The sequence below is a fragment of the Hibiscus syriacus genome, unplaced genomic scaffold, assembly GCF_006381635.1.
Source record: "Hibiscus syriacus cultivar Baekdansim isolate YM2019G1 unplaced genomic scaffold, ASM638163v2 tig00117012_pilon, whole genome shotgun sequence".
In the NCBI taxonomy this organism is placed as follows: domain Eukaryota; kingdom Viridiplantae; phylum Streptophyta; class Magnoliopsida; order Malvales; family Malvaceae; genus Hibiscus; species Hibiscus syriacus.
Window position 1 is genome coordinate 2692689 of NW_024063524.1, and position 21058 is coordinate 2713746.

The 21058-nt window shown below is 32.2% G+C and overlaps 1 protein-coding gene and 1 pseudogene across 1 annotated transcript; both read right to left on the minus strand.

Moving 5' to 3' along the window:
- Nucleotides 1-4845: 4845 nt before the first annotated feature.
- Nucleotides 4846-5919, minus strand: LOC120195371 (receptor-like protein 9DC3). The gene has a single exon (XM_039197418.1). The coding sequence runs from the start codon at nucleotides 5917-5919 to the stop codon at nucleotides 4846-4848; it is 1074 nt and encodes a 357-aa protein (XP_039053349.1).
- Nucleotides 5920-8405: 2486 nt separating this feature from the next.
- Nucleotides 8406-9196, minus strand: LOC120195443 (annotated as a pseudogene).
- Nucleotides 9197-21058: the final 11862 nt, after the last annotated feature.

Genomic DNA, 21058 nt, shown 5'->3' on the forward strand with positions numbered 1-21058 from the left:
ATTCAAAATCTTCGATTTCTCAACCCATGATTTTGAAGTAGGTGGCTATTATCTTACCGGAGAGTTAAGAGCAACTTATCAGTAGTGTGTTGTGTTGTTTACAAGGGTCGTGGGAGATTAGAGTGCGGTACGGCGGCCATAACTACGAGGGTACTTCACGGGTGGCTAGCGACAGAGCTCCATTCATTATTATAGACATGATGAACGTGAACTGTGTTTAGGTGGATATGGTGACGGAGATGGCATGGGCGGAAGGCGGTGTGACGCTAGGTGAGACGTACCATGCCATTGTCGAGTCAAGTGCCGTTCATGGATTCTCGGCGGAGTCTTGTCCGACAGTCGGGGCTGGTGGCCATATTGCCGGTGGTGGCTTTGGGTTGTTATCAAGGAAATACAGGCTGGCGACTGATAATGTGATCGAATACTTTAATATGCAATTAAAATAGTTTATGATTTTTTTAATATATACTTTTATTATTTTCAATTAGTTCCAAGAAAATTTCAATTCAAATTATAAATTGAATTTGTTCCTAAATAATTTAACTTTAAACTGATTTTCTCTTTTTCTATCTTTTTCCTTAGCCGTCATTATTCTCTTTTCTTCTTCATATTTGTGATCAGCGGCAACACCAGTCTTGGTACTGGTTGTCGACCGTCGGTATTCAATATTTTTTCTTTTCCTTATTATAGCATATCTTTGTTTTTAATTTCTTTTTTTTATTCTTAATAATTTTACCTTTTTGGCACGTGTTCTTCTGCCTTTATGACACATTTTTATGTCTCTATGGCATGTTTTTAGTTGTTTGGTTGTTGTTTTCTCTTTTTTTTTTTTAGGGTTGGATTTGACATCATCACAACTTTTTCAAGATGATGCTTATTTGTTATCATGATTATCTTTCCTACTTTGGACTATCAAATTGAATTCGGATATATGATTTGTGTTTGTGGATAGCATTTTCACATCGCTCGATTTTGAAAATATCAAAATTTCTTAAAAATCCTGAGTTTATAACTCATCCACAGTCCAATTGTTTAAAACTGAAAGCTCTGATACCACCAAGTGTAACCCCCTAGACCCGGCCTGAATGTTAGGCCCAGACCAAGGCGGTCACATATCGCATTAAGAGATTCTTTTTATATTTAAAAAATATATGTATAAATATATATCTAAAACCTGTATAAAACATATACATATCAAAATACCACAGAAACCCGTATAAAACATTTACAGAATAAAATATCGATAATACAAATATATCCAAAACGGTAGCAAAACACATGTCACCAAATACAACTGAAAGGCAAATAGAGATATACAGTCGTACAAAAGTAAAACTAGTCGATCTCCTCTGATGCCAAGTATACTAATTTACAGTCTGTTGTTATCTGAAAAGGCTAAAATTTACATAATGAGCCAAAAAGCCCAGTGTGCTCCATACAGTGTATAAAAACATCTGATAAAATATTTCAATAAAATCGGTTTATGTAACATGTTTTAAAAACATGAACACTACCCCCATCCTTTCACAATCTGAACGTGTAGGTTTCCCAGAACCATACACCCAACCCACACAACCAGTAAGGCCCTGAGCACAAAGCCGAGGAGCCTGCAGATATATTTCCTCCAACAATACCCCCCAATGATAGTAATAAACATGAATGTATTCAAATGAAAATGGTGATTAATCCATTAAAACATGAAAATGTTTCAAGCTTGTAAATCATATACAGAAATACAGAGATTAGAAATCAAATCAGTAATATACGGTAAATCAGATTTCAGATAAGCAATATTTAGAAATCAGTATAAAAATACAGTAACCAAAATTCATATCAGAAGCATGTAGTAAATCAGGTATCAAATAAACAATATTCAGATAGATAGTTTAACACTGTTAGGTAGCACCGTCATGAAACACACCTGTAACAATCTAAGAAATCGGATAGAGAAGCCTACTACTGAGTCTGTTGATCACGATCAGCGGCAGCGCTAGATCCTATGAATCGGAAAAATCCATATCGGAATCCTAATATGAATAATTTTAACATTTATTTAAATAATTTACGGAAACCTACGGGTAATTATCGTAGAACGCGGATTGGGCGGATATGACGAACGGAAAACACCATACCTAACTGACCCTCGTTCAGGTGAAACATGAGTACCTTCATAAAAATATCTTATTGGATCAATTCCATAACCACATCTCAAATATATAAGCAAAAATGCTAAAAAAATACTAAGTATTTTTGGGTTGACGAGCTCAATTCGGGGTTTTCGGGTCAGAATGTGACAAAACGAACTTCGGAATCGGACTCAGGACGTCGAAAAACATAAAATATGACTTTTTAAAAATTTTGACTTTTTTGGTCAAAGTCAACGGTCAGCGATCGGTCAACGGTCAACATTGGACCGGGCCGAATCAGGTCAGGTCAGGTCGGATACGGGTCGGGTCAACGGTTCGGGTCGGGTCAACGGGTTTCAAAGCTGCCCACCACGCGGTTCACAATTTTGAACGGCGGAGAGCTCGATTCCGAATCATCGGAAACTTGATATTCCTTACCCCTTCACACGCCGACGACAACGAAGATAAGAAGGAAACCGATGGACTCGGGACGATGCAAGGAACATGATAGTGCGAGAGGTGTCAAAAACGGAGCAACGATCAGTGACAGATTGACGATGAAAGATTCCTCCTATAAATGAAATTATGATGGAGAGAATGTGTTTAGCTTTCCCCCATATTTAGGGTTATATTAACCCATGAAAAGAAAAATAGAAAAATTATGCCATAGGTCCTTCATATTTATTTACTTTGTATTTGAATCTAATATTAATCCAAAATTTCACTTTGGTCCCGAATTTATAAAAATTTATTCCTTGAAAAATTTTAGGCCCAATTTTGGGGTGTCACATTTGTGTTTGTGGATAGCATTTGGGGTGTCACATTTGTGTTTGTGGATAGCATTTTCACATCGCTCGAATTTGATTTACGATTTGTCGATGGTCTTTCAATAGTTTTATTCCCTTTTGTGGTTCGTTTGCTGATGCGGTTAGATCTGTTAGTATTTTCCTTTGTTCGAGTTTATTTGGTTATGTTTTTTAACCTTTTCTTTTTATGGTCCTTGTGTGATCTTAAGTGGCTAGTTTTCTTGTGTTTAGGAAAATATTCTTATTATACGTTTAATTTAAAATTGCGATTGTAAAATTTTACTGTAATTTAGATATTTTCTATTTTTAATAAAATTTGGGGTTTCCATGGAAAAAAACTTATAACCCGATTTTACTAAATAAACAAGCTACCAGATAACATTTAAATCGTTTTGTTTGCTGAATCAATAAAAGCAAATTCTAACCAAGTCCACCTCAAGAGTCTTCGCATACGGTGGAAACCAAGTCATATTCAAATGAAAATTACAAGTACATATTGTTTTTTAAATGGTGATATGTTGTTATTTTTTAATATTTGAAATGAAAGGTTTAGTTGGGAGAATATGTAAAAATAAATAAATAATTTAAATATAAAATATATTATAAATCAATCATCATAATATTAAATGTTTAAATTAATTTAATTTATTAGCTCTGTAAAATATAAAACTAAAATATATTAGATCAATAAACATCAACTATGACATTTTCTATAGTTGCATGCATGCAAAAATATGCGCAAAACGATATCAATGTAAAATATGATATACGTAAGAAACGAGATTTAATGTTGTTTGACTTTGTCTACTTTTACGAATAAGAACATTAACCCATTATAAACTTAGAGATCATTAAGCGTACAAAAATTGTCCGACAACTCTTGACAAAATTACGAAATTAAAATCTCAACGGGAGATCATATTTAAGTGTAGATAAAGTGTAAATATTAACAATCTTTCAGTCAAATACTGATAGTAAACTCAAAGAATTTTTTTTGTTCGGCAAAAGATTTTATTAAAAACCATATACGCCTGAACTTAAAAAACTTCCTAAATTTAAATGATGGAAAAGAATACACCCAACCAGGTCAAAACTAAATACAAGGGAATCCAATGCATCACAAGCAGAATGTATCATCGTACTTTAAATCAATATACCATCTTACTTTAAATCAACCTGCTGCTCACTAACCTCAATAAAAACACATATTTAAGCAGCCCCAAATGAACCAAAAACCTAAACACTTATCATTACTACCCCGCCTTGAATAATTCATTTTTACTTAGACCCGCTTTTTCAAGGTGATCGGCCATGGAACTCGTCTTTCTTAAGACAAGAATAAACTGATCTCCCACAACCTTAATTATCAATCGAACAATTTACTCAGAAAGGTTCTACCACAAAGAAATTTATTTTATTAACAAAGTAGTCGATATAGATTTTTGAACAAGGAAATTGTTATCTTAACATTAAATTATTAAGTTTTGAAACTTTAGTCTAATTGCTTCTGTTTCAATATTATTAGATATGTTCTGCAGAAGACCAACATTTTATCATTGTCAATCCATTCGTTGGAGCCACCACAGGCATCCCTCTGTTTCAATTCTTATTACCTACCTTGATTCTTGCCAAACTCTATCTTTGAAAGAAATTAACCCACTATAAATTTATTAAAACGAAAGTGAAACACCCAGAAAATGACGATTAAGATAGTTATTACAAGGTGGATATACTCAAGAGAACGCTGCTATAGGAGAGTGTGCAGGAAAACATAATACATACAAAAAAGCACCCACGCAGCAATAGATATAAAACAGCTATAGAAAAGGGCCTGCCTACCACCATGCAAATGAAGTTTTCTGCTCTCTCCACTTCTCGGTCTGCAATAAAAATCCGTCAAAGAGTTCTCTTGTTTATTTTTTTGCAATTCTTTTTTGAACTCTCACGTAGATCTTAATGAACCACCATGGTTTTCCAGTTGCGAATACAATGTATCCCATGCTCAATCCCAACACCAACCCACATCCATACCCCATCAGTATAGAAAATTTCCAATTCAATCCATCATCATCATCATCTCTATCAAATTTGGCTGGAGTTCCCTCATCATTATCACAACTTTTTGATAATGGCAATCCACATAAACCCAAGTTTCCTATGTAGGAATCATTACTGAAAGTCTCCAACTGTTTTCCTTGAGGAATGGGTCCCACGAGATTATTATGAGAAAGGTTTAACACCTCTAGGAATCCAAGATTTGTAAACTCTGTTGGAATTCTTCCATGGAGCTTGTTTGATGAGAGATCTAATGATTCAAGTTCTGACAAATCACCTAATGATGTTGGGATAGGACCTGTTAAACAATTATGAGAGAGATTTAGGACAATTAGTGAATGAAGCTCTCCAATTGTTTTAGGAATTTCTCCTATGAATTGGTTGCTGGAGAAGTCTATTGCCATCCAAATGGTTAATAGGTACTCAAACTCTGTTTCCAATCCTTTCATTGTAAAAGATAAACCTAGCACAATATATGTTGCTCCACCAGCTGTTACCTCTTCCATGTATTCTGGTTTATATTTCTTTTCATTCCCTTCTCTAATGGCATGCAAATTTTCAAAAAAATTTACAGGTAGGTAGCCACTGAAGTTATTACGAGAGAGATCAATGACACGCAAACAAGTGAAGGTAACATCAGAGCTATCCACCTTACCATAGAATTTGTTCGATCTCAAGTCAAGCACTTGTAACTGATCCAAATTTCCTAACCAATTTGGGAAAGTGTCATTTAAATAGTTGTTCCCAACATCAAGAAGATTCAAATCTTTACAATTACCCAAAGATCGTGGTAGTGACCCTTCGACTTGGTTGTTGCTGATTAGAAAACTTTTTAAGCTGCAACCTTCAGCAAAATTCTCAGGTATTTTACCATGAAAATTATTCATTCGTAGGTCAAGGTATGAAAGAGAAGAACTCAAGTTCCAATGCATTCCGGAATTGTCCCATCCAAACCATTATTCCATAAAATGAGAGCCACAAGGGAACTCAAATTGCATATTGAGGAAGGAATTTGGCCTTGCATAAAATATGAAATAGAGTTTGAATCAGAAGTTTGAATAATCTTTAAAACAAATAAAAAATGTTTATTAATTTACTTAACAACATCCGGCATTTTCTTACAATACCATTTATGGAGCCTGAATTGTAGTAAAATATATAACTGTTTTTAAAATGATTTTAAATATTCTTCTCATTAAACAAAAAGATGACAATTGCAAATCAGTACACTTTCCAACAGTTAGGAATGTAAAACAAATATCATTTTTGCTAGAGAATCAGCAAATATATTTTTGAAAAATTCACTTGGATATCACATGACATGCAACAAATTACCAAATTTTGGAAAAATCAAGGAAGTTTGGTTTAGTGCATTTCGAGTTGAAAAAATAAGATATTTTAAATTTAAATCATTTTAGAATGGATTTATCTGAGTTTTAATATTTAAATGACTTATGTTTGATTACAAAAGGACACGTCAAATGACAAAAATTCTTATAGCTAATTAATAAATATATAACAAAATAACAACAAAAAGAGGAAGGAAAGTTATATTATACCTGTCAAGTTGTTTTTTGAAAAATCAATAATTTCTAGAGAAATTATATTTCCGATAACCGATGGAATTGTATCTGAAATGTAAAATTAAATTTGTCAAAAATAATTTGACGAACTAAGTATATTATGTCTGTAGTAATGTGATTGAGTATCTTTATGTTTATATTATGTCTACAGTAGTGTGATTGAGTATCTTTATGTTTATATTTTTAGAATTTAGGTAATTTTGAACTAGAACTTGTATACTCTATTTGTCTCATATTAAATAATATGACTTAAGAAATATGTACAATTGGTTTAGTGATCTCCACATCCGATTACAAGACATGAATGCGTTTTATTATTTTCATCAATTCAAGACATTATATATGTTGCACAAGTTTGGCCTAATAAAAAGTTAAAAGATGTATTATTTTCTTCTGAGCCAAGAATATTACTATATTAAGAAAATAAATTAAGACAATATAATTAAAAAAATTCAATGGAAATATATCTTTTATGTTTAAATACATTATTAAAGTAGGATGAGTCATTTAAGTTACCTGAAAAGTTGTTTCCTTCAATGGTGAAAATTTGAAGTGAAGTTAAATTTGAGATTTCTAATGGCACAGTTCCCTGTAAATGATTATTATCCAAGTATATATATTCTAACTCTTTGCATTTGAATAAACTCATTGGAATTCTTCCAGAAAGTTGACAGCTATCCAATTCAAGATAACGTAATCGAGGAAGATAATCGAACACATTGGAGGAGAGAGAACCAAATAGATTGTTGGATCCCCAAAGAAATAACTTGCAAAGAGGAAATGTTGAAGATTGACCAAGGAATAAGACCTGCACAATAAATAATCAGTCCAACCTTTAACTCTTTGCACTTGTATAAACTATTGGGAATGCTACCAGAAATCTGGTTTCCTTCCAAGCTTAATACTTGTAATTTAGAAAGGTTATCAAGTATTCCCGACTCTAGATGACCTACAGTAAGATTGTTAGTTTCAATATCGATAAAGATATAAAATCTCAAAAAAGATGATAATATATCTTTCAAGTTGTTAAAAGAAAGACTATTATTCTCAAGATAAGTAAAGTTTATAATAACTAATGAAATTTTGCATTAAACATATAAGTAAATTGATCAAAAAATAATATATTTTCTAACAAAACCTTAATTTTTATGTTGAGAACTAGAGGCATTTGTTCTCCATTTCTTTCCTTATTTTTTAAACTTGAAAATTTTATTCAGTATATTTCACTACTTATGAAAGTTGCAAATATTTGAAATTATTCAATCCAAAAATATATTTATCAAAAAAATCATTATTAGAAAATAATTATGTATGTGAGAGAGGTCAGGTTTTCAATATCTGATGAAATTTTATCTAAACAAATATAATTAAATTTTTCAAAAATTATTAATATTTTTTATAGAATATCCTTATTTTTTGTTGGGAGCTATAGGTATATGTTTTGCATTTCTTTTCTTTTTTAAAAAAAAATTAAATTTTATTAAATTATTTTACTACTTATGAAAGCTCCAAATAGTTGGAAGTATCAAGTCTAAAACAAACTGAAGCATACAAAAAAATAAATAAATCAAGAACTAAACATGACAATATTACATACAGTTTTTTAAGCATCAGATTCAAGTAGTTAGAAGTCTGAAATGTGAAACTAATTTATTTTTTCATAGCCAAAAGTATTACTATATTAAGAGACTAAAAAATTAAAAACTACAGAAATATAAAAATAGTTCCAAGGTATTTGATTCAGAGAAGACTAACAACTTATTTCAATATGTAGGTTATGACTTATTCATTTAGTCTGCCCTAATTTGATATTAATTGGTTGATGGTTCAATTGTATATAAAAATTAGACAACAAAAAATGAAGAAAAAAATTGGAATTGTTCAAGTTAGAGTAGATGGCCTGCAATGATAACATTAGTTATAAAATAAACTTTATACTAGTGAAAATAAATTCAAGATTGAGAAAACTATGGGACCTGAAAGAGAATTATAATCCAGAAATAACCTTTCCAAGTTTGAAAGGTTTCCCAGAATCATGGGGATTTGCCCTTGGAGATTGTTGATGTATAAGATTAACCTTTCAAGTTTTGACAAATTGCCAAGAGTGGACGGGATAACACCAGTGAAGTTGTTCATGTACAAAAGCAAGTCTTGAAGTTTAGTAAAGGAACCAAACCATGATGGGATTTCTCCACTGAAGCTGTTGTTACCAAAGTTCAAATATTTCAAACGATGCAAATTAGTTAACTCAATAGGTAAAGAGCCATGAAAACTATTGTTACGAATGCTGAGGGAGGCAAGGAAAGATAAATTTCCCAATTGAGATGGGATGGTGCCTGTGAGATCCATACTTGATAAATTTAGAGCAAAATCTGTGGTGTCTGGATCCACAAGTGACACCAATCCAATTGCAAACAGAGGTAGAAGTGGACCAGTTGGTTGCTAGGAAGTTGTGGGGATCATGAGTGATATGGGATTTTAAGGCTAAAAGGGCAGATTGATCGGTGGTGATGTTGGCGGAGAAAGTAGCACTAAAGGTTGCAAATAGCAGTAGAAACATAAGAGGAGGGAGGAAGGGAGTGTTTGCCATAAGGTTGGGTGTGGGTATAATGCAAATCATGAAGAGAGAAACAACTGGGTTTAATGCTTCAGTTCACTGTCTTTAAATAAGATGGATTTAGGCAAGGTATCCTTTGAGTCATAATTTGGATAAGAAGGCACCAACCACAATACACGACACATAATGGAAGGCCTAAAATTTAAGACTTAGTCTCGAGTTGAAGAGTAGAAATGATATACTCTTTTAAGACTTCATGTCTGGACTCATATGTCACGATTCAATGATTTTTTCTCTCTATTGTTTTCTACTTCATGTCGTATGTAACTTACCATTTTAATTTTAATTTTGTTATTCCAATTATTCAAACCATGTACTGCAAACCTTGATTCTTAACGTATTATTTGAGTAATTTGAATATTTAAATTATTACAAGAATTAGATTTAAATACTTTAATATGCAATACGAATTGTTTATGATTTTTTAATATATACTTTTATTATTTTCAATTCGTTCCAAGAAAATCTCAATTAAAATTATAAATTGAATTTGACCATAAATAATCTAACTTGAAACCGATTTTCTCTTTTTCTATCTTTTCCTTAACCGTCAGTCGTTGTAGTCTCTTTTCTTCTTCATCTTTTTGATCGGCCGGTGACACTAATCTTGATACTGGGTGTCGACCATCATTATTCATTATTTTACCTTTGCCTTTTTAATTTCTTTTGTTTTATTCTTAATAATTTTGCCTTTTTGGCACGTATTCTTCTACCATTATGGCATGTTTTTCTCTGCCTCTATGTCATGTTTTATGTTGTTTGGCCGTTGTTTTCTTTTTTCTTTTTTCAGGGTTGGATATGACATCATCACAACTGATCAAGATGACGCTTATTTTTTATCATGATGATCTTCCCTACTTTGGACCATGAAATTGAATTTGGATATACGATTTGTGTTTGTGGATAGCATTTTCACATCGCTCGATTTTGATTTGTTGTTTGTCGATGGTCTTTTAATAGCTTTATTCACTTTTGTGATTCGTTTGTCGATGTGGTCAGATCTGTTAGTATTTTCCTTTTGTTCGAGTTTATTTGGTTAGATTTTTTAATTTTTCCTTGTATGGTCATTGTGTGATCTTAAGTGACTAGTTTTCTTGTGTTTAATAAAATATTTTTATTATGTGTTTAATTTACGATTGTGGTTATAAACTTTAATTATAATTTAAACTACGGGATAACATTTAAACTGTTTTGTTTGCTTAATCAATAAAAGCAAATTCTACCCAAGTCCGCGTCAAGAGTCTTCGCATACCGTGGAAAGCAAGTCATATTCAAATGAAAATTACAAGTACATATTGTTTTTTTAATATTTGAAATGAAAGGTTTAGTTGGAAGAATATGTAAAAATAAATAAATAACTTAAATATAAAGTATATTATAAATCAATCATCATAATATTAAATGTTTAAATTAATTTAATCTAAGTTTCTTATAACCCCGCCAAATGCGAGGATAAATCCAAGTACAACAAAAAGAAAAAGCCAAAATACAATGGAATAAGAAAAAGAGACGGCAGAAGAGGGTTAAGACATTAAACCACAATTATTTGGAAATTATTGAAGACAACTTTTACATAAAACAACTATCGAGAAGGACCTGCCAACCATCGTGCAATGAAGTCTTCTGCTCTGTCCACCGCTTGTTTTGCAACAAAAATCTGTCGAAGAGACCGTTTCTCTACCATTTTGCAAATCTTTGTTCAACTCTCACGTAGATCCTAACGAACCACTATGGTTTCCCAGTTGTGAATACGATCTAGGTTGGAAAAGAGTCAATTTCATTGATAGATTTAATATTTAAATTAAATTCATGTTTCTTTTAAATATTATAAATTAAAAGATATTTTTAATTTAAATATTAGTAAGATAATTATTCATTGAATATGTCAAATTAAAAGGTATTTGTTACCTATTTAACTTTGAATATTAAAAATTACTATATCCTTTATAATATTTCAAATTAAAATAATATCTATTTAAGTTTGAATAGTAAAAGGTGAGTTTATCTTTTGAATATTTCAAATTAAAAGATATTATTATCTGTTTAAATTTGAATATCAAAAGATATTTAGTTGGAGTAAATCTCTCTTAAAAATCCCTTATAAATACTGAGTTAACTTGTTAGGTTAAACACAATTTCAGAACAAGTTTCATAAGTTTTTCAAGATCTCAGAATTCAAGAACTTTTACTTTCTTGAAAAATATTTTCTCTCCTTAGATTTTCGGTGATAGTCGAAGGCAAGGATAGTTCATGATCTCTACAATTGTGCTACTATAGCTGATCACCTAGTTGTTGTATCCTGGGAGACATACAACCAACAATCCCCAGCACCAAAATCTTATGATATATTTTTTTATTTTCCGAGGAGATATAAATTCTTTTGAGTTTAATCCTTGTTGTGTACAAGGGAAGTGCTAAAAATTCAGTAAAACAAATATTGAGCGAAAATCAAGAAGAATTTACCCAAATGATAAATTTCTTTCAATTCTGAATTATGAATTCTAAAATTTTTTGTTAAGATTTTACTTTTTATGCGGGACATGGTTCCACCAATTTATGGGTATGAATTCTAATAATTGGATTTCAAAATCATTGTAAGGTCTTTGTGGGGGCACACATTGAATTTTGATAGTTCAAGATTTTCATTGACAACGATGAAGTCAATCAAGTAGGTGAAATTTTAATACTTCTCTTTAAATCCGAGATGATTCAGAACTTTTTCTTCTACCTTTCATTTAATCTAAAATGCTTCAGATATCGTATTGAAAATGAGATAGCAAATATATTTGTAAAAAAACAATTGAACAAGAAAAGATTGTTAAGTTGTTAAAAGAAACCTACAACTAAATCTATATATATATATTAATATTTTTCTAGCATATCCTTAGTTTCCTTGTTGAGCACTGTGGGCATTTGTTTTCCATTTGTTTTTGTTTTTTTTCCTTAAACATGAAAATTTTATTTTATTTATTATTTATGAAAGCTACAAATAGTTTTAATTATTCAATTCAAACACATCTTTATTGAGAAGTTATTAGACCATTGTTAAGTACTATAGACCTTTAATATTTAAAACAATTGTTTACCTTCAAGGTTGTTGTAATCAAGATATGAAGATTGTAAATAGCCTGCAGTGAAATTCTAGTTCCTAAGAAATGCAAGGAACCAATAAGAAAATTACACAAAAATTTAGAGCATAAAATAATAATTTATATATTAAAATAATTTTTAAAAAATATTTTAATATACTCGATTCGATTAAATATTCACACTATAACTAACATTGATGACAACAACCAGACAAACAATAAGAATCAAAAGCTTATATTCCATAGTTTTTTTTGGATAATTCGATTTTATTACCCAAAGAGCATATAATTGCTACAAAAACAATCAGAGTTCTGATTACATTGATCACCCTACTTACAAAAACAATCAACGATCATACTATACCCCAATGATTACAAAGAGTAATATTAACATTATCTAGTCTATTAATATTCCAACCCCTTAATTGTATACCAGGAATTTCTTAATGGTATGAAGCATTTCTTCAACATTTCTTGATCGACCTTGGAACAATATTTTGTTTATTTCCTCCCATAAAATGTAGATTAGAGCATTCGAAGCAATTTCGTAATTGAGGTGAGTAAGGATTTACATTTCCAAGTAGCACAAGCCCAAGCTATATGAGCTTCCCATGACAAAAATCTACTCTGCAAGCCATTAAGAATGAATACGCTTCCCATAATGAATCACCACAGGACACTCAAGGAACAAGTGGTCCCTTGTTTCCAGAACAACATCACAAAAAACACATTGACATTCAGTGATAAGCCCCATGTGATGCAACCTTTCCTTTGTAGGGAGTCTATCAAGTAAAGGCGCCATCCACATTATCAAACTATGTTTTGGGATGTGAAGTGGAAACCAAATCAGTTTTTGCCATGGTATTTTAGTAACCTTCACCTTAATCACATCCCAAATATCAGTCGCCTTTTTAGCACCAGAAGACAGAACAAGAAAAGCCTCAGACATCATTGTAAGGATTTGCCTTAAGCTCCAGCTAGTATGGGATCTAATTTCCACATTCTAGAAATCATTTTCATTGAACATAGCTTTTAAGCCAAGCCACCCACAAAGATTCTTCACCTGCAAGGATATTTTTTATTAGAAGCATCATACATGCTTTATTCCAAGTCTTCATATCTTTAAGACCAAGCCCTCCTTCAGATTCAAAAGGCATATTTTCTTCCAAATCACTCTTGCTCCAGATGATGCTTTGTCTGCCCCTTTCTAGAAAAAACATGAACATAGCTGTTCAATCTTCTTTATAACAGAATGTGGCAGGATTAAGTGTCTGCACCAGTAGTTAACAATACTAAACAACAGTGCTCTATATAATTCCAGTCTGCCTACATAACTCAGAGCCCTTCCAGACCATTGATGCAACCTTGAATTAATATTATCAATGAGAACAAAACATTCTTTGTCAGAAAGTTTCCTTGTAACCAGAGGAATACCTAAGTATCTCACTGGAATACATCCAAGTTTGAAACAGCAATGAACTTAATTTCCTCAAGAGCATAATTGGAAATACCAGTAGCAAAAAATTCACATTTAACAACATTAAGCTTGAGGCCATACATTCATAAAAATAATCTAAAACACTAGTAACACCAACTACTGATTCAATAGATCCTTTACAAAAAATTAGAAGATCATCAGAAAATGACAGATGGGTTTGGCCAATTCTTTTGCATTTAGGATGGTAACCAAACATACCTCTAGTGGCTTCTAAGTTTAGGAGTCTTGAGAGGACATTCATAGAGAGAAAAAATAAGAAATGAGAGAGGGGGTCTCCTTGTATAATACCTCTTGCACCCTTGAAGTAGCCAATCAAACTCCTATTAAAAGAAATGGAATATCTAGTTGTTGAAAAATAAACTTCAATCCATGTAATAAACATGCTTGGAAGACCTATAGCCTTCAGAATGAAGAAATTAATACCCAGTTGAGAGAGTCAAAGGCTTTATGAAGGTCAATTTTCAGAGAGCATTTAGGAGATATAGACTTTCTACTATAGCCTTTAACCAGTTCCTAGGCAAGAATAGTATTATCAACAATACTTCTTCCTTTAACGAAAGCAATTTGATTTAGAGTGATCAATTCAGGAATGAGTCTTGTCAATCGATTAACCAGAATCTTTGATATAGCTTTATACACCACAGAACATCATGAAATAGGCCTAAAGTCTTTAACCTTACTTGTATTAGGAATCTTTGGCACCAAAGAAATAGCAGTTGCATTGAAAGCAGGTAATAGAAAATACTCATGAAAGAATTGTTTTATGGCAGTAACATCATCACCAATTATAGACCATGAAATTTTGAAGAAATAAGGCATAAAACTATCAAGGCCAGGGGCTTTTTCATTACCTTGACAGAAAAAAGCTTCCTTGATCTCATCCTTCGATATATCCTTTACAAGATCAGTAGAATTATCAGCAGACAAGGAAAATTGAAGAATATCTTTCAGTAGATTAGGATCAGTAGTTTTAACCTCAGGATCAACAGTACCAATCAAATTAGAGAAAAAATTTGTCACATCAGAAGACATAGCATCAAAAGATTCCAGCCTATTACCTTGTTCATCAACCAGGGCTCTGATTGTGTCTCTTTTATTTTTAAGTGCAACTACATAATGGAAGAATTTAGTGAATTTTTCACCCTATTTTATCCATTGTACCTTTTCATTTTGCTTTAAGAACATAGCTTTTGCTTCTTCAAGGTTTTAATTCATTTTGCAGTTGAAGTTCATTTTCAATGACTTCCTCACCTCTTAAAGTTTTAATTTGATGTTGCTCCAATTTAACCTTCTTTTGTTTTACCCGGTTAGAAAGATCACTATAAAAAGAGTGATTAAGACTCCTTAGACAGACTTTCAGACGCTTTAGCTTAATAAAAAGATATGCATTGGGTTGCCCTGAATAGGACTTTGCCAAGACTGCTTAACCACATTCATGAAATTTGGGTGTTGAGTCCAAAAGTTAAAGAACTTGAATGGTTTTGGGAGATTAGCTTGTACCTCTTTAGAAAGCCAGACCAAAGCTAGACAGTGGTCAGAGATGCCAGGGGCTAGAAATTCCACATAGAAAGTCTGAAAAGTACTCACCCATTTAAGGTTGACTAACACCCTATCAAGCTTCCTAACAAGGAAGGAATCCCTTTGCTTGTTGCTCCAAGTGAAAGAATAACCAAATAAAGGGTGGTCAAGAAGGTCAAGGTCAAAGAAAACTTCTTAAAAATCTCTCATATCAGGAGTTGTTAAAGGTCCTAGAAGCTAATAATCATAACTCTCATTCGAATGCAGAATAACATTAAAATCCCCTCCCAGGATCCAAGGAAACTGACCTATAGAGTTTTCCAAATCACGCAGCTGCTGCCAAATGTGTCTTCTCACAATGCCATCATTGCTACCATACACAGTAGTTATACCCAGAGGAACACCAAGGTACAACCCTTTAATAGTAATACACTGATCAGAAACATGGAAAATAGAGAAATCAAAACCTTTCTTCCATATGATCCATATCTACCATTTAAGGCAAAATCATAGTTAGTGCAAACATTTCAAATATTAAATTTACTTCCAAGAATAACCACAAACTTTTCAGCTTTAACTTGAGTCTCCAACAAACAAAAAACATCCACTTTATTCTGGTTAGCTCTTCTTAAAACTTGTCTTGTTTTAGAGGACAATTTAATCCTCTAACATTCCAAAAGCCAATTATCATTGAGAAAGAGAGTTAAAAACACTCCCACTACCTCCAACTGCAACATTTTTTGCTTTTTCTAATTTCTCTTTCTTTTTCGATTTGAGCTCATTTACATTACCAGCCATTCCTAATGAGGCTGCTCGAAATTTTCTTTGTTGACCTTCAGGAGCATAAGGGATTTCTTCAACAGAACTTAAAAATTCAAATCTGTTCTTGGATCCAGCTAAAGCCACTTTTGTTTTGCTCTTTACTGGTTTACCCCTACCATGTTTAGGAATAGAGGGATGAGTATCATCTTTACCATCAGATGTAGGTAAAGTGGATTCATGGCTAATGTGCTCTTCCTTAACAGTAGAATCAATTGGCTCAACATCAGGTTCTTTACTTTCTTTTGTTAAACCATCAGTATTTTTGCTAAGCTCCTCCATTACATTAGGAACAGGCAATTCTTTTTCCTGCAGAAACTTTATACCTCCAACAGAAGGTTCCACCACAGTAACATTTAAATGTTCACCCTTCTTTTTCCAAACTTGTGCTTTAACTGGAGCATGATTTTTTAGTTTCATACAGCCATTTTCACTATGGCCAAAGACATTACATTTCCTACAGCGAGATGGTAGCCTGGGAACCTCAACCATAATCGAGGTAGCTAGCCCATCCTTAAGACCACATCCACATATTTAGGTATATCATCATTAACTCCTATTTCAATACAGATTTTAGCATACTCTAAATGATTTGGAAGCTGTAACAGAGTCCATAGAAAGAGGAATTCCTATGGCACTCACAATGTAGCTTAAACCAGCTCGCGAGAAGAGTTCTAGAGGCACATTATAGAGGTGGACCCAAACTGGTATTCTAGATAAGTCAAAATTTAATATTTTCAAGTTCGGTTCCCATTTCCTAAGAATCAAAGGTTTATTCTGGATATGCCAAGGTTCATTCTCTAAGACCCAATCTCTAGCAGATTCAGAATTAAAGGAAAAAACATACAGATTACTCCCTGTTAAGCTCACCTAAACTCTATTACCCACCAGGCCTTCTTCCACAGGTTATCCACAATTCGTTGCATAGTTGCAAAATTTGAAGCAGCACCAAGGAATTGCCTCACAAGGTAGAGTTTCCATTCAGAAATTCCAGCTTCAAGGACTTCAGGTGGAGGTTGAACAGTTGTAATCCCATCACGAACACTAGGAGGAAAATATTCAAGATCCTTCCCCACAGTACACCCAAATAGCTTCCTCCAATCCATCGGGCCTTTACTCATAATGAGAAGAAAGCGATCGAATTTGTCAAAAAGTAGTAAGAAAGAACGAAACCACCGGAGACGTGACGGAGAGAAAGAAAGAAATCACCGGAGACGCGATGGAAATCTTCATATTCCATTAGTCCTGCTATGCACCCAGAGAAAACCGTTATCGTGAGCCATCCGTTGATGATTAACTATTCCATAGTTTTGAACTTATGATAGAACATCTAATCTTAGTTATTTGATAATAAATTATATTTTTTTGAACTATTTGATAATAAATTTTTAAAAGACGTAATGTGGTTTGAGATAAGAACACATCTTTATGAATAATGAATTAGTGTTGTTTAAATCTTAATTTTGTTTATTTGACGTTGCAGATTTGTCAAATTCATCGTCTTTGCCTAACAAATATTGGAATACATTGTGTTTTACAAATTAAAAACATGAGATGAAACATAACAGGTTTTGGATTGTCTGCTCGGCCGGTAATACTTTATAGCTCAACTGCAAGTTGAGGTGTGTTGACGTCGTGTAGATTGGTTTTGAACTGAATTTATATAAAATATTAATTTATATCATGTTTATTTAAGTAATTATAAAGTGTTGCTCTTCCTAGAGATTTTAGGTTTAGACAGTTGCATCTATAGAGTGTATCGCACTCCATGCTACCATGGAATCGATTGAAATGCATTTAACATCGTATTCAGACATATGCAAGAAGTTTTGTCACAATTCAGTCGTTGGTAGCTGCCGAACTCTTTAAGATCATTAAACAAATCGCAATGGAAGCCATTTTTGTCTGCATTAACTTCAATTACAAAACATAGAATTGCCGGCCATGGCAACTCCCTCTTGTTTCGCCTTGTGTTCTTCCCATTGTCGTCAACGTACAGCATTATTCTGTATTCCAATAAATTCCGCAGCACCTCTTCCCAGATTTCTTAATCTTACCTTCAACGGCAGCCATGCTGAATTCGAGCTTCTATCCTCTACTCTTCTTCTTCCTCCTCCTATACTTCTTTATCTCATCTTTCTCGTCACCATTGATCGGAGAAATGTTGTGTCATGTCTCAATCGTCATTATATCAACAACTACACCACTTCTACGTTCACAACCATGAATACGATAATATTTTTTTTGAACTATTTGATAATAAATTTTTAAAAGACGTAATGTGGTTTGAGATAAGAACGCATCTTTATGAATAATGAATTAGTATTGTTTAAATCTTAATTTTGTTTATTTGACACGTGTACTCAATTATGCAGATTTGTCAAATTCATCGTCTTTGCCTAACAAACATTGGAATATATTGTGTTGTACAAATTGAAAACATGAGATGAAACATAAGAGACTTTGGATTGTCTGCTCGGCCGGCAATACTTTATAGTTCAACTGCAAGTTGAGGTGTTAACGGCCGTGTAGATTGGTTTTGAACTTAATTTATATAAAATATTAATTTATATCGTGTTTATTTAAGTAATTATATTGAACGTAAAAGAAATTGTTGCTCTTCTAGAGATTTTAGATTCGGACAGTTGTATCTTTAGAGTGTACGCACTCCATGCTACCATGGAATCGATTGAAATGCATCTAACATCGTATTCAGACATAAATTGTGATGGAAATTAGAATTTGTGATGGAAATAAAAATATATATTTATATTAAAATCATAATTTTTAAAAATCAACCTATCACAAAAATATAAATTGTGTTTTAAAATTTATTATTAAAATATGTTTTCAATTCAAGTACTTCAATTAACTAAAATTAAATTATTTATTTTTTTCAGTTTCAAAATCATAGCTTAATCGTTGGCACTAATAGTTTCGAATTTTCACATCTCGTATATACGTATATCAACTACTTAAAGAAAGGATTGCAAATGTATTCGAATCTCAAATTTATTGAATGCTATCACTTAAAAGATACGGCTTAAACCGACTACTCTAAGTCGTGAATCCGCTAGTCCAATCGTACTATATGATCATGCTTATAACCATCATTAGAACACTAAATGGTAGCCAAAAAAAACCCAGCAAGACAAAATTGTCAAAACAAAGGGATGAAATAAGGTTAAAAGTTCTCAAGGTTTCTGAATCCGAAACATGGTGACGACATCATTGAGCAAAGATAAAAGAAAAACAAAACGAAATGGTTGCGTCCGGAAAGAGGGAAAGAAAGAAACCGATGAAAGTTTTTACCATCCCTTCGACACAACAGAGTTGCGTCCGCAAGTGACTTCACGAAATCATAATGAAACAATAAAAAAAATCACTAAATGATGCCATTGTTTATACTTACACTCTGATCAATATCAGAAACATATACAGTTCGCCTAATGCTATCATCTCTTTGAGCTTGAAAAGCTTGACCATTAAGCTTCCCTTTTCCCTGGTTGTTGTTTCCAGGGTTTTAAATAGTGTTTGCGGTCACGTTTTCGATTGCGTCGTGTTATCGCGATTGCGGACATAACGGATGTCATCGCGTTCACTGCGGGTGTCGCGGTCGTAAATTTTTTTAAATTTTGCACAACTTATCTTAAAACATAATAAAAATAATTATAATTATAAGGAATCATTTTTAAAGATTTTTAAAATATTTTCTAAGCGAAATTGACATATATATAATATAGTTTAACCAAATAGAAGACTTTAAAAATCTGATGATAGGATAAGATAATTAATTAACGATGAAATTGTGAATACATTATTATTTAAAAGAAATAAGATTATCAACATAGGAAAAATCTAATAAATTAAAATGGATAAAAATAAGTTTTGCTATAATTATGAGATAAAGAAATTATTTTATGAGATAAGAAATTATTTACCATTTTATCAAAGAGTTATCCTTTACTGAAAAACTCAAGAATAATATATATATAAATATATATATTAATAATATATATCTCAAATGTAAGCAAAAAGAATAACGCATATCTCATGCAATAATTAAAGTAAGAAAACAATCTTCATTAAAGCAAGAGCATAAAACTACGATGTACAATAATTAAAACAACACATACCTCATGTAATCTAACTATGTTAAGATGTACAATACTTAAAACAACACATACCTCGTGCAAGCAACCTAACTATGTCAAGATGTTCAACAATCTTCATTATGGATGTCTCTCTTTTAATCTAAAACCAATCAAACAATGAAAATTAAAATCCAAAAAAATGCTAACTAATTAAATGTCATAGAAACATAGATTCTTTTAGTAGGCCAAACATACCTTAGAAATGGGGTGGTAGCAGTTTCACCAATTAGTGGAATAACGAGGAAGATCAGATCCTTCACCTTCACTTTGAGAGTGATCTCCACTTGATCTCTGTGGTCTTTGTCCAAAAATATATCCAAAAAATGTAACATTTTCACCTTGATTTTCAAATAATTGAGATGGAGGATATACTTGAGGAGGAGGATACATGTGAGGTGGAGGTGGGTGTAACACCCATCTCCCGTATACATTTATGTATACAAGATACAGATATCATATCACTTTCCAAAATAGTTTACTATACAAAAATACGTACAAATTTATTTTATTTTGTATATCGTTATAATTTACTTATAATAAAAAAACATGCATCAACTTGCATACACAATAAAATAGATGTTTAACATTTTACCATTATACATTGTTTAACATAAAAACTTTTTAAAACGTTTTTACTAAATTTATTACATGCCAACTAAAATATGACAAAAGCATTTCATTATGTCATACGGTTACTGATGAGGCGACCTTGGCTGAATGTCCAAATATCTCCTTACTCAGCTGTATTCAACCTACGCGTGGAATAAACACACGTTAAGTATTACTTAGTGAG

What these genes read in the sequence shown, in the direction of transcription:
- LOC120195371 (XM_039197418.1), bottom strand. Translation starts at nt 5,919, where the DNA reads ATGCATTGGAACTTGAGTTCTTCTCTTTCATACCTTGACCTACGAATG.